Source organism: Acomys russatus, chromosome 24 (assembly GCF_903995435.1).
Source record: "Acomys russatus chromosome 24, mAcoRus1.1, whole genome shotgun sequence".
Taxonomy (NCBI): Eukaryota; Metazoa; Chordata; class Mammalia; order Rodentia; family Muridae; genus Acomys; species Acomys russatus.
In genome coordinates this window covers 18,306,177-18,320,342 of record NC_067160.1, presented here as the reverse complement: position 1 = coordinate 18,320,342, position 14,166 = coordinate 18,306,177, and the positions used below count along the sequence as shown (strand labels likewise).

The following is a 14,166-nucleotide window of genomic DNA, read 5'->3' as shown; positions in this document are numbered from 1 at the left end:
AGATACTTGCTGCTCTTGCACTTTTGGTACACAGGTGTGTACACACACACACACACACACACACACACACACACACACACACACACACCCTGCTTTCTCAGTCACTTGTAATTTAGCAAAGGTAGATAGCAGCAGTGGGAAGGACGGCAGTAGGGAAAATGTAGGGAGGAAAGGAAAGGGGATGGGACAGGAAAGGGGTGAGTAGGGAGGGAAGGCGAGGAGGAGGGAGACAGCAAGTCAGAGAAGAAGGGATGAAGGATTGGTTCTAATTAAAAATCTAAGCAATGAACGTCAACAAGGAACACCCCGGGAAATACAATCCTTTTTAATCACCAAACTAAACGGGGCAGGAAAGAGGGCAAATGGCGTGCCACTCACGACAAACCTGGTACAAACCGATGCTTCCAGTTCAAAACATGAGCATAAATTCAGCCAAGTCCTTTACTATCAACAGAGTGATTAGGAGACACCTCAAGCTGTCGCGGGTCAGTGCCTTCCAAAGTACTCACAGGGAAGCTCGGGCAATCTATTTACATGGCAGAGTGATCCATCCACTCTGCTTCCACCGAGTTATGCTAGCAGACGGTTCCAACAGCAACTCAAGTTGGAAACCCAAGACCTCAAAAATGGCACCACATTTTATGTATCTATCTGAGAGGAAAGCTACATGTACGAGCACTCATAATTGTAGGCTTCTGAAAATTATATTATATTAAGATGCCAATTACCTCAAAGGATGTGGAGATAAAATGTTTGTTGAGGTCTCAATGAGTTCCAACTTAAATGACATTGTCGTGTGTGGGGGGGGTGGGGGGTGTCTGTCTGTCTGTCTGTCTGAGTGTGCTTCAATCAATTCTAGAAAGAAAGCCTTGCCAAGCTGTTGTCTGAGAGGCTCATTTCTCTTCTTTCTGCTTCTTAGGGAAGCCAAGTCTGAAATGCCTGCTTAATGAACACACCGCATTTTTCTCTACTATCAGAGCTTCCACCAGTGAAGAGCAGCTTTTGGGGAAAAAAAAAAAAAAAGAAACCTTGGAAAGCTTGCGTCTCTTCAAGTCTCTAGGAGTTATCTGGTATAACTTAACCAGAACTGTCCTGAAAGAAAACTTGAAGCTCCATATGATGGCTTGGGGAATTCTACTTACATGAGAACAAAAAGATTTTCCAAAAGATGCACCACAGAAGAGTTACCACAAACATTAGATTGGTTTCGACTTCTGCAGTCTCGGCGAGCCCCATTCCCAGCCCATCATTTTCTGTCCATTACGATGTATAAGAGTGTAAACTCCTGCCTGTGTAGCAAACCCTGGAGTCTCGCTGTCCTGCAGTTCTGCTCCTGACTTGGATCTGAAGGACTGCCGATTCTACACAGGAAGCAACTCCACAGAGCCTCCAGGTAAGGGTTATATTTAAACACAAGAACAGCAAGAGATCAACTGTTATACTCAGAAAAAGGAAGCAGGGACTGGGGCTCCCAAGGGGAGCAGTGCAGGACACCCTTACTCCTCGCACCATCAGATACGAGGTGGAGAACCCTAGCAGGCAGTTCTCGAGAGTCCAGCCCACGTAACCTACTTATGGGTCCCACAAACCAGGAAGGGAAGCCTCCACCCCGTGCCCCAACACAGGCAGGTGGAAGCCATAAAAAAAAAAAAAAAAAAAAAAAAAAAAAAAAAAATGCTTCCCAGTGGTCCTCGGGGCTGAGGTCATAACTACAGAGCCCTTTGAGCTGACTGAGTAAGAATCATCAAAGGCAAGCTCAAGCCCTCAGGATCAAAGGAGGCAAACTGAGATATCAGGCCATGACATTTGTGCCCAGAATTCTAGCTCGCGCTCAGAAAACAATGATCAAATGCTGAACATGAAGTGTGAAATACGGAAATAGAAAGCTTTGACCATCCAGGGCCAGGATGGACACTTGGAAAACTATCCTCCCAAGGGCAAGGAAGTGAAAGACACCACAGACAACACCAGCGGAGAAGATCCAGAGCTGAGGGTGGAAACTGGTCCTGTAAAGAGACTTCATCTGGTCCAGATTTTAAAAGCACCTAAAACAGAGTTAACACGGATAAGGATAATAGAGTGGTAGTTCCATGGGTTCATTTAATATGGAAACATACACCAACATACATGTATCTGACATGGGTACATCTTTTGAGTGTGTTCACTGCACAGGTACACTTTCAACATGCATGCTGTTCCGCAAGGGAATAAGACTTAAAAAGGACAAACAGGGTACTCTGGCACATAGACAAAATGTAGGTGGTCAAACGGTGTTCCAAACAGAAGAAAACATCACAGCGGAGGCAAGGGTGGCAGGAAACATTTTGACAGTTGTGCAAGGTTCTCCCCAAGCTGGCGATGCCATTTTAAAGATGGAAATGCGGAGACAGGGAAGGAAAGAGAATCCATGGGCCTTAAATATCGTGCTTAGTGGGAACCTTGAAGATGACCAAGGGTAGCTAAAGGGAGTATAAGCCTGGGAACACCACAGACATTCAGACAGACGGGTTAGCCTGGGAACACTGCAGACGTTCTGATATAGCAGTGAGCCTGGGAACACCACAGACATTCAGATACAGGGGTTAGCCTGGGAACACCACAGACATTCAGACAGAGGGGTTAGCCTGGGAACACCATAGACATTCAGATAGAGGGGTTAGCCTGGGAACACCACAGACATTCAGACAGAGGGGTTAGCCTGGGAACACCACAGATTTCAGATAAAGGGGTTAGCCTGGGAACACCACAGACATTCAGATAGAGGGGTTAGCCTGGGAACATCACAGACATTCAGACAGAGTGGTTAGCCTGGGAACACCACAGACATTCAGACAGAGGAGTTAGCCTGGGAACACCACAGACATTCAGATACAGGGGTTAGCCTGGGAACACCACAGACATTCAGACAGAGTGGTTAGCCTGGGAACACCACAGACATTCAGATACAGGGGTTAGCCTGGGAACACCACAGACATTCAGATACAGGGGTTAGCCTGGGAACACCACAGACATTCAGATAGAGGGGTTAGCCTGGGAACACCACAGACATTCAGACAGAGGGGTTAGCCTGGGAACACCACAGACATTCAGACAGAGTGGTTAGCCTGGGAACACCACAGACATTCAGATACAGGGGTTAGCCTGGGAACACCACAGACATTCAGATAGAGGGGTAGCCTGGGAACACCACAGACATTCAGACAGAGGGGTTAGCCTGGGAACACCACAGACATTCAGACAGAGTGGTTAGCCTGGGAACACCACAGACATTCAGATACAGGGGTTAGCCTGGGAACACCACAGACATTCAGATAGAGGGGTTAGCCTGGGAACACCACAGACATTCAGATACAGGGGTTAGCCTGGGAACACCACAGACATTCAGATAGAGGGGTTAGCCTGGGAACACCACAGACATTCAGACAGAGTAGTTAGCCTGGGAGCACCACAGACATCAGATACAAGGGTTAGCCTGGGAACACCACAGACATTCAGATAGAGGGGTTAGCCTGGGAACACCACAGATGTTCTGATCTAGTGTAAACCTGGGAGCAATCCTAGAGACATTTTGGTATAGCAGCATCAACTGTGATAACACAGCATACTAGAGCTGGAAACAGAGATGGAGATTACTACATTATTTACAACAATCTCCAAAAAGGTTGCTAAGGATTTTAAGCCTGTAGGGACCAAAAGGGAGAGTCAGAGACAGATATATTTCCACACACATATGTGTGTGTATCATATGTGTGTGGTACTCCATATTTGTGTGTATCTACAAAATACATACATATACATATATACATATATACATATATATATATGTGTATGTATGTATGTGTATATATATATATATATATATATATATATATATATATATATATATATATATGGACTTGGTGACTTTTGCACTTGGTGGAGGGGTTTCCAAATGGAGATGGAACGAGAGTGGAAATAAAGCAGTATTTCAGGAGAACTGGGGCTGGAGGTGAACTGTTGCCTGAGGTGTGTGAAGCCCTTGATGTGATGCCCAGTACCACAAAAGAAGAAAGGTCATCTAAATGCTAGTTCAAAGTCAAGGAAGGCCTCTGCATTTCAGCCATGGAGAAGCAGACCACAAAGCAGTTAGTGGCCAGCAGGGAAACAGAAGGCACTACAGGAGGCAGAAGTAGAAGCCTGGGTCACGGCCATTTCCATTTGTAAAATAAAAAACAAGGCTAGATTTGCCTGCAGAGGAAAGCTGAGATTCCTGCCCATGGACTTCTGTCCGCAGATGGGCACAGGCAATTCTAGAGAACATAACGTGAGTTTTGAGGGAGAGCAGCCTACAGGAGGCAAAATGTAAGTGCAGGGTTCCGTTCCTTCAATCAGCTTTGCTGTGAGCACAGGGACAGAGACAAGGGAGTGGGGATGGGAGGAAGGGACAGGAAAGACGAGAAAAGTTGTACACAAGTAACCCCAGCACTTGGAAAGTAGTTCAAAGTCATCCTAGCTATTACAGTAAGCTCAAGAGCAGCCTGGCCCACGTCAAGGCTCTGTTGTAAATTTCCTAACACCTCCACAAACACGGGCGAAGAGTAGTAATAATGGTGAAGATCAGTCCTGGAGAACCTGCCACGCATGCATGCATGAGGCAGGCCCTGGGTGCAACCTACAGCACTATGAAAGAAAAAGATGAGAAAGACTTCACCATCTTTCTAAGCTGAGGGAGGGAGGGAGGGAAGGAAGGAAACAGTAGAGATGATTTTTATCTTAACATAAAGGGCCCGGTTCTCCCAGTCACTGGGACGCAATGACTAGTTCTTTGAGTCAGCATCATTTCCTGCCAGCATGGCAGCCTCCAAAGGCCGACTCAGAGGTAGAAGAAAAGTGCAGTAGGGGCAGGTTGCTCTCAAGAGCTTTTCCATTATGGGCTGTTCCTCCAGGCAACCTTCCCACAGGATGTTGTCACCGCTTGTCAAAGAGCCATCTGGCACCTAAACTCCTGAGCTGTCCAAATCGCCAGGAGCTCTACAGGCCTCTTCCAGCTTCCTCCATCTCTCAAGTCTCCAGGGTGTGGGGTTGCCTAGGCCTAGGTGAAGCCAGCCTACCTGGGCTTCTCAGTTCCCTCGCTTGCCACCTTTCAGACGATTTCCAAAAGGAGGGCTGAAGGAAACCTCTCCCCTTTGCACTCTCCCTTGGCAGAAACCAAACAGAGTAACTCTGGAAGCCACTTCAAAGGCCTGAGAAGCCAAGGCTGTGTTCTGTCCTGATAACTTGAATCAGATTCGCAAAGAAAGTTTATAGAAGTTATGGGTGAGACTAATTGAGTGTGCCCTGTGCCAAGCACTGTTAAGCGCTCTACCCTCTCACCGAACCTATTTTCTTCTTTGGCTACCAATGTGGAAACTGAGTGCAGACACAGCTAAGCAGCTTGTTCTAGGTCACAACTGCCAGTGACTACCATAGCAGGACATGGAACAAACAGCCCAGAGGTTTCTGACTATAGAGCTGGCACAGCTGCCATGTATTTTTAAACACCATTCACAATGTAGTGTAAGATAAGCAGTTAAGACTCAAGAGGGCCAGGGAGGGTGCACATTATTGGTCATGAATCAAACACAAGAGAGAAAGAAAAAACAAAAAAGCAAAGATTGTAGTTTCTCTTCCACAAGTTTCTTTTAACCTTGAGATTGTTTTCCCACTTAACAATTTCATTGGCAGGGCTAAAAGAACACTTTCGTTGGGACTACAGTCAATGCCATTGAATTGCACATTTATAAATGGCTAAAGGCTAGAGGTTAAGCTTAGAAATAGAGTGCCATTCTAGTAGGCCACATACACATTCCACTAATGGCAAATGCCTGTGCATAACTTCCGATGGTGTTTACAGAGTGAATATTTTTGTGTATATTTTTCTCTTTATATTTTAAAAAGTGAGGCAACTAAAAATCAGCCACGTTATCTCAGGACTCTTTATTATAGAAAGTGAAGGGGGTTTAGGAGGAAAAGACAGAGGGAGGGAAAGAAAGAGGGAGAAGGGGGGGAGCCAAACTAATTAAAGTCAAAGGGAAAAGCCAAGGTTTCTGGCATAAAGGCCTAGAGATGAAGATACACTGCCCCAAGGAATGCACAGTGCAGCTACCCACTGTCCTCAAGATACCCCTAGGCCATCACAAACCCATGCTAATCCACAGCCCTGGAACTGCCCAGAAGCTCTGAGGATGCCCTAGGCTGTTTACAGATCTCAATTTAGAAGAGGCAAATGCTCCTTCAAGTGACCACAAGGCTTGTTACCTGGGTCTTAGCAAAACTGCTTGTGGACATGGGCAGATTAAAACAAAGCCTCAGAAGAGATGAGCAAAGGAGCCCTGGTCAAATTCCTTGTTTTCTATTGCCTGAGATGTCAGAGAGTGTTGCTTTTGGATCACGCTAAATGATCACCATTGTGTGTGTGTGTGTGTGTGTGTGTGTGTGTGTATAAGCAATATGGAGAAAACAAGTACAAAAGTTACATTTAAAACGTTTTTCCTGGGTGGGGGTGGGGAGATTCTGAAGCAGTGCTCTATTTATTGTTTCTCAGTGGAAAATTAGGGGAGATAAGAGCCCTCCTGGAATTACCTGACTCAAATTCGGAAACTGATACTGCCAAGACAGACAGGCCTCTTTCAAGGAGAGAAGTTCACAGAGGCTGGCCACTCCATTACTGCTGCCCAAGTCAGTGTTTACACAACTCATCTTTTATTCTTTGTTTAAAGAGTCAGGGAGGATCTATTAATACCGCCAACAAACTGAGCTTTCAGCTGGCATAGCTCAGGTGCCCTTCATGCCCCTGAAGAAGGAATCCAAGGCTGAGGTGAGATGAATAAAGCCAGAGATCATAAACAGATCTGAAACTCTCCAAAGAGCAGTTATCTGCACAGAACACAGAAAGATCCAGAAGGCCCTGAACACAGGAACTCGGTAATTCCACGTGTCTCCCCCACTTGATTATAAAGCTCTGTCCGACAGATTTGACATTATCTCTAGGTCACGCCCAAACTTCTGAACCCAGATTACTCCTAATAGCATTGCAGTTTCTCCACTGCTTTTACAACAGAACAGCAGTGCAACAAAGGCAAACTTTATTTTTAGACTTGGAAAATCCTGTGTCTGTTTTTCTAAAGCAGAAGAACTCAAATAACTGTACATGGGTCTGTTTGGATTTGAGAAAACTCAGCCTCTCCTGATCCTGAGGCCCTGTCCCGTGCCCAGAAGAAAACATGAGAAAAGGTGCTTGTGCTGTGTGCCACGCTGGAAGTTGAAGCACCCTGCCTCCCAGGCCTTTGGCTTGGGCACATGTGAGCCTCCTGCTGGCTGTGGTTCGCACCACCATTGGAGTCACACCATGGAGCACACCACAGGACACCTGCTGTACAGCAGGGAGAGGCGGAGGAGGCTGCTGACTGGCGTGCTGGCTTTCTAGCTGGTTTAAGTATTTGTACTGCTAACTTCTTGAAGCCAATGTTTAAAGCAAAGTGCGCAACTAAAGCTTCACTGCGAATCACACAGCTAGCGTGGAAGGCTACATGGGAATGGGTCGGTATTTCCTCATAAACACTAAGCCCTTGCAAAACCCTACTCCAACAAGTCTTCAATAATAAGGGTTTCCAAACAGCCATCTCTTAAGATGGGAAAATATGAGATAAATATAAATCATAGAAAAGCCCTCTCAGGATGTGTAACACCAGCATGAAATAAGTAGGTCTTTCTGCTCTTGAATTCCTCAGGTGATTTGCCTTTTTCTTTCTTCTTCCCTAAAAACCAACAACCATAATTAACACTGTTACCACAAGCAGAGAAGGCCCTGCCATTAATCCTACTTAAATTAAAAAGATTTTATTTTTTAATTCACCAAAGAGGTCAGCTCAAAATATTGTTTCCAAAACCGAGGCTTACATTTTAACCCTACTGATTAACAACGTAAGAATATAAATTAGTTATATGTTAATTGTTGTGAATCCTAAGGAAAGCTGTGTGGTAGAAGAGACCCACCAACTCTAAAATGTAAACAGGGAAGTTCACAGTTGCTTAGCGAAGGCAGCAACACCAACACCTAACCACTTTACAAAACTCCTACCCACACGTCAAAACCCAGCTCAGACTCTGCCAGATTCTCTGTCCGCAGAGTACCTCCCTCCCTCCATCCATCCAACTCCCAGCACTTGTAAAAGCATCATTCATCCCTGTCTCCTAACTTATTAAGTCCTTAAGGGCAAGGACATGGTTTATTCATCCTGGCATTGCGACTAGCCACCAAAATGCATGGGACTTAGTAGGCCGCAAGACCTCGCCGAGCAATGAATAACTATGAGGTTAAGTACGATGGGGTGTATAAAAAGGGGGAAGAAGGAGCCACTAAACTTTGTCCAGGAAAAGTGCAAAGCTTCTCAGAAAACACTCACTTTGGCCTTGGAAGCTGAGCAAGATTCAATAGGCTAAGGTCCAAAGGGCCAGAAGCTAGCCTGACCTCAGTAGTAATGCCCCTGGTTTGGCTTTCAGCATCAAGTGTGTGTGTGTGTGTGTGTGTGTACACGTGTCTGTGTACATGGTGGGCCTTCAAAGGGACGAGCCTGCAAAGGTGGAACGTGGACACTACAGCCTGTGCAGAGCATCTGATTCCTTACAATTGCTGTGAGAATATAAGAACACAGAACACAGGAGGCAGCAAAAGAAGAGACTGATGTGCCAGGCCACAACAGTTGTCACTGAGGACTCTGGCCAAGAAAGCTCCTGGGGTTATTAAATCCTCAGTAACATAAAGACATCCATAAAGGGTCTTTTGCTAAAAGTTATGAAAGATACTAAGAGGATTTTATCTACACATGCCCATAAAGACTATCTGCAGTTCTTGCATACCAAAGCACATTGTCTCTACACACACACACACACACACTTTCTGCCTGTGAAACACATATGTGTATGCATATATATGTATACCTATGCATATCTAGCAGTCTCATTCACACAGGAGATAAAAGGGGCTCCTTGGAGTGCCTAGTGAAATTGTATTAATTGTAACTTTTCAAGAGGAAAAAACAGGGAAATCTTTTAAAATGAAGTGAAAAGATAATTCGAATCCCCTGTTTCCCTCCTGACCATCCTTAACTATCAAGACAGTGGGCCATTATTGCTGGCCCAGTGCATAGTTCATAAGGTTACAGAATAGGGCCTACTTTGCCTGGCAGCATCGCTAAGTCACAAAACTTTTAACCGAATGATCCTATAGGTAAGGTTCTAAGCTAGAAGACAACACAAATCTCCTGGTCCTGCACAGGCTTTGGCTCAAAGAAAAGTAACGCCAGCTTCTTGCTTTTCAACTTCGCCAGGTATTTAAAAATGTAAGATAAGATGATATTAGTGAGCAGCCTAGGAGACACCGAAAGCCTGGGCACGGATGGTGGACAGCCTCGAGTTTCACCCCAGCAGATTTCGCCCAGCGCAGGGCAAAAGGCCAGTGCGTCCGCTCTCAGGCCACGGGGCTGGCGGCAGGCGGCGCGCCGGCACGGAGGAAGGCAGATACCTAGGCGCACCACGCGCAGAAACGGGTTGCAGGCTGGCATGCTGCGGCTGTCAAAAGAAGGCCAGCATCCTCCCGGGCCTGGGCAGGAGCCTGGGCCTCCGCCACTATTACGTGGCCGGGCTACCCACGGAGAGGTCACGACGGGAGGCAGAGGTGCGGCTGCGCCCGCAGGGTCTCCCAGGACGCGCTGCACCCGGCGCGGCGCGGGGGCACGGAAGCTCAGGGCGGCGCCCACACATCCCCACCCCGCCCCGGCAGCCCATCCGCGTGGTCACCGGCCACGGGCTGCGGCTCCAGCGCTTGAGGTGGGGGCGGGGGTAGAGGATGCGGCGTTACCCGGTCCCAGCTCCTCCACCCCGGCGATCCGGGAGATAAAAGTTTGCAGCATGCAGCTCGTCTGCAGTGCGAGTCACATCCGCCGCGCCACCTCCTGCAGCAGCCACTCTCAGAGAGGGAAGGGACAAATTAAAAATTAAAAAATACAATAAAATAACTGTTGAAACCGGTAGGCCCCGAAGCCGGCCGCTTTGCCTCCGGGCGTGCAGGCAGGCTGGAGAACCGCATCCCGGCACCCACTCCCGCCCAGTCTCGGCACTCGGCCTGGACCGGCCCCGCTGCACCCCCCAGCACTGACCGATAACCTCCTGGAGCTCGTACGCGTCCCTGCAGATGGGCCAGCCGACCGCCTGAGCTGCCGTGGCCGGGGCTGGGGCCGCAGCTGGAGCCGGGGCTGGGGCTGCGGGCGCCGCCGGGGCTGGGGCCGGTGCTGATGTCGCGGACGCCGGGGCCGCCGCCGCCGCTGTCACCGGGGCCGCCTGCTGGGGAAGCTGGACGTGCACGGGCGAGCCGCTCGGCTCCGCCATGATGCTGCGGGAGGAGAGTGAGGGGACGCGCCGGCCGGCGGACGACCTTCCACTTGAAACTTCCCTAGCCTCGTCGCCTACACCTCTCAGCCGGCGCACGCCCTCCCCGTCCGCCGCAGCCGCCGCCGCCTGAGCCTGCCACGAGGGGAGGGAGCCGGAGGCCGAGCCGGGTGGAGGGAGGAGGCTGCGCGGCGGAGGCGGGGACGGGAGGAGGCGGCGGCCGCCGCGCCCGCCGCGCGCCCCGTTCCTCGCGCACACGGTGCTCTCGGCGCCGAGGGGAACCGCCGCCCCCTCCCGCCCTGCTCGCCTCCAGGGAAGTTTCCACGCGCGGGAAGCCCGGCGGCTTCTGGGGTGCTTTCGGGGTTCTCCGGGCTCCCTTCCTGCCCTGCGGGCGCCTCCGCCCTAGACAATCGCACACTCCCGGAGAAGCCCCCTGGGACTCCGAGGGCGGGGTCGTTGAACGGCTGCCAGATTCTCCGCCGGCTAACTCTCCCCGAACTAAAGAACCCGGAGTTCTTTTACAAGTTAGCGAGTGAGAAACCCACATGGCGTCGGTTTTGTAGGACGCCGGTTAAAAAATAACCCAACTTGTAACTTTCCGGTGCTGTACCTGGCAGTATCCCTTTTGCACCTTGCCTAATGTAATCGCTGTGCTGCTCTGAAATGAAACTTGACTCCTTATGTGCCTGGCTTTCTCTTTTGTTCAAAGTCACTTGGATCCTAAGGAAGGTGATGTCAGGGGCTATGAGATTACAAGAAGTGGAAAGGGGCTAAGAGTGTAGCTCAGAGACACAGCTCCGGCCTAGCCTGCTATGGCTCTTGATTCTACCCCAGCATCCCTCCATGCACTTAATACCATACTCAGTGGTAGAGTGCCAGCCTAATACACTTAAAAGTCCTAGGTTCCATATCAAGTTCAAATGAATGCATAAACAGTCACATTAACCCTTTAAGACCCTGAGGTCAGACAACTAGCTTCTTTGACAACATAGTGAACTTACTGGGGCATAAATTAACTGCAACGGAAAGTTTTAAATACACGCTGTTTTTTCAACACTCCCCAAATTACCTCATCTTTAAAATAGCTGTGGCAAAACCAGAGATCTTTCTAATTGCAGGTGTCACATTTGAATGTTCAGCCCTCTTCTCTCACGGAGGTGACCACTATTAAAAGATTTTTGTCTCAGGCTAGAATGGTTCTGTGACTCAATAGCCTTATTAGTTATATGGCCCACATTAGGCTGGCTGGTTCTCACAAGACAGCAAGGTTTGAGAAAGAACAAAGTACGGATAATATGCCATGAAACTCTTAAAGGGATAAAGAGCTCCTTAAACTTAAAAAATTTTTTTCAGAAGAACCGTAGACGTTTGCCAGGAGAAAAACCAGTTGTCTAGTGAAAACAGTGATGCAAACCGATGGTGTGTACTTAACACCATAGGACAGACAGGGTTGGGACAGGTGGGATAAAGCAACGAGCTGCTGCCTTGTTCGATGAGCTAAAGTGTATGCTGAACTAAGAATGTGTGCTTCCTTTTGTGCAGATATACTGTCTTTTAAAAGCCAGTGCATTTATTTTCATTTCTGTCAACTCCTTCGTAAACAAACTCTAGGCCTCTGAGGAACAGGGGGGCTTTTTATCCCCAGCCGCTGGTTGGCTCTCCCTCTCCAGGAGCTGAGCTGCTCCCATTCTGTCCAAAGGACTTTTAAGGACTGCTTTTAAAGGGAAGTAAGGAAGAGTAAACGAACACTCCCCCGTGTTGTCATACAAAGTTATATCTTGACTATCAGTCATGAGATGAGATGGTGAAGGTCAGGGAAGCCTTAAGACAGGGCAAGAAAACAGGATTCAAAGACCCGAGTCAAACACAGGCCACTTAGTTTCCCACAAAGAACAACTGTACCTTATTCAGAGAGCAGCTATCCATCTCCAGCCGACACACCGCTTTCCAAATTGCTACCAGGGAAGCCACTTGGAAGATTCCTCATGAGCTCAAGGCTGTTTGTGCTTTTGAAGGGTTTCAACACAAGGCTGGGAGGCCCAGCGGTGGTGGTGCACACCTTTAATCCCAGCGCTCTGGAGGCAGAGGCAAGTGGATCCCTGTGAGATCGGGGCCAGCCTGGTCTACAAAGCAAGTCCAGGACAGCCAAGGCTACACAGAGAAACCCTGTCTTGAAAAAAACAAAAACAAACAAACAAACATAAGGCTGGGAGCTCGACATCATGGGACCAAAAAAAGGGGGGGGGGACCAAAAAAAATCATCTGGCCCAAAACATGGCTGAGGTTCAAAAGCCGTGGAGTAGAATGAGGCTAATGTAAAGAGAAAACAATGGACACTTATCTTCCCCTTTTTGTTTTCAAGTCTCTGGATGAATAAATCCTATATGCACTGAAATAAACCTTGTTTCTCTTTCAATGGCATCCTTGACCAGAAACACAATTTAAACTTAGTGATCAGTTTCATGGGAAAGTCAAATGCCCCTTAAATACATACATTTCCAAGTGTTAAGTACCAGTACTAGTTTCCTAGGCTATTGTGGAAACATTAACTTACAGATTCAGTTTCATGCTTTTATAGAATTTGTAAAAGCAATGCTCTCTTCTTCAGATATAAGCTTAATGATGCAGGCCCATGGCACTAGACATCCTTTAAGCTTAGTGACCTGTGGAAGGAGTGGGGGGGGGGATGGGAAGGGTGGGGGGGCCCACCCTACACTCTTGGATGCTGTTATTCTGGTGACCATTAGGAATCCCACCGGAGGAGACAGACACCTGATCTGAGGAACAGTTGTCCTTTGTGGGAAACTAAATGTCCTGTGTCTGATTTAAACCTGTGATTGGCCAACTTATTTGTCTCACATGTTCCTCCAAACTGCTATGTTAGTCACAATCCCTGTGCACAACTGAAAGTAAAATATACATTCATCTGACAAAATACAGGTCATGTTTATTTCATCTTTTTTTTTTTTCCTTTCCCCTTAAAAGTTCTATTGGGGTAGGGGGGAGTGGGCTTTGGGAGAGATGAGTGGATGTGGCTTTGTATAAAGAGATCCTTAGCCGGGCGTAGTGGCGCACGCCTTTAATCCCAGCACTCGGGGAGGCAGAGGCAGGCGGATCGCTGTGAGTTCAAGGCAAGCCTGGTCTACAAAGTGAGTCCAGGACAGCCAAGGCTACACAGAGAAACCCTGTCTCGAAAAACCAAAAAAAAAAAAAAAAAAAAAAAAAAAAAAAAAAAAAAAAGAGAGATCCTTGTTGATAAGATGAAGATCCCCATAAAAGAGACCTGAAAAGAATCAGGCATGGCTGCACATTCCTGTTATCTCAGCACTTGGGAAGCTAAGACAGAGAGCTACTCTGAGGGCAACCTGGGTTAGGTGTGGGAGACCTTGTTCCAAAAAAGCAAGAAAACCTTCAGAGCCTATGGGCTCCTGCCTCTGTTTGCCCTCTCCCTCTGGCCTGTGTATGTCTGTATGTGTGTGTGTGTGTGCATGTGTTTGTGTGTGGGGTGTGTGTGGGGTGTTTGTGTGTGTGTGGTGTGTGTATGTGTGTGTAGTGTGTGTGTGTATGTGTGTGTGGTATGTATGGTGTATATATGTGTGTGTGGTGTGTGTGTGTGTATGGTGTGTGTATGTGTGTGGTGTGTGTGTGGTATGTATGTGTGTGGTGTGTGTATGTGTGTGGTGTGTGTGTGTGGGGGGGTGTGTGGGGGGTGTGTGGGGGGGGTGTGTGTGGGGGGGTGTGTGTGTGTGGGGTGTTTGTGTG

General features: G+C 48.0%; 1 protein-coding gene across 1 annotated transcript in view; it reads right to left on the bottom strand.

The window, feature by feature from the left end:
* Stk39 (serine/threonine kinase 39) overlaps window positions 1-10,582 on the bottom strand; it is a 273,478-nt gene extending 262,896 nt beyond the window's left edge. The window contains exon 1 of the mRNA XM_051166094.1: window positions 10,176-10,582. Within this exon, the coding sequence (XP_051022051.1) occupies window positions 10,176-10,404 (229 nt within the window). The 5' untranslated portion in view covers window positions 10,405-10,582. The remainder of the gene's footprint in view (window positions 1-10,175) is intronic.
* Window positions 10,583-14,166: the final 3,584 nt, after the last annotated feature.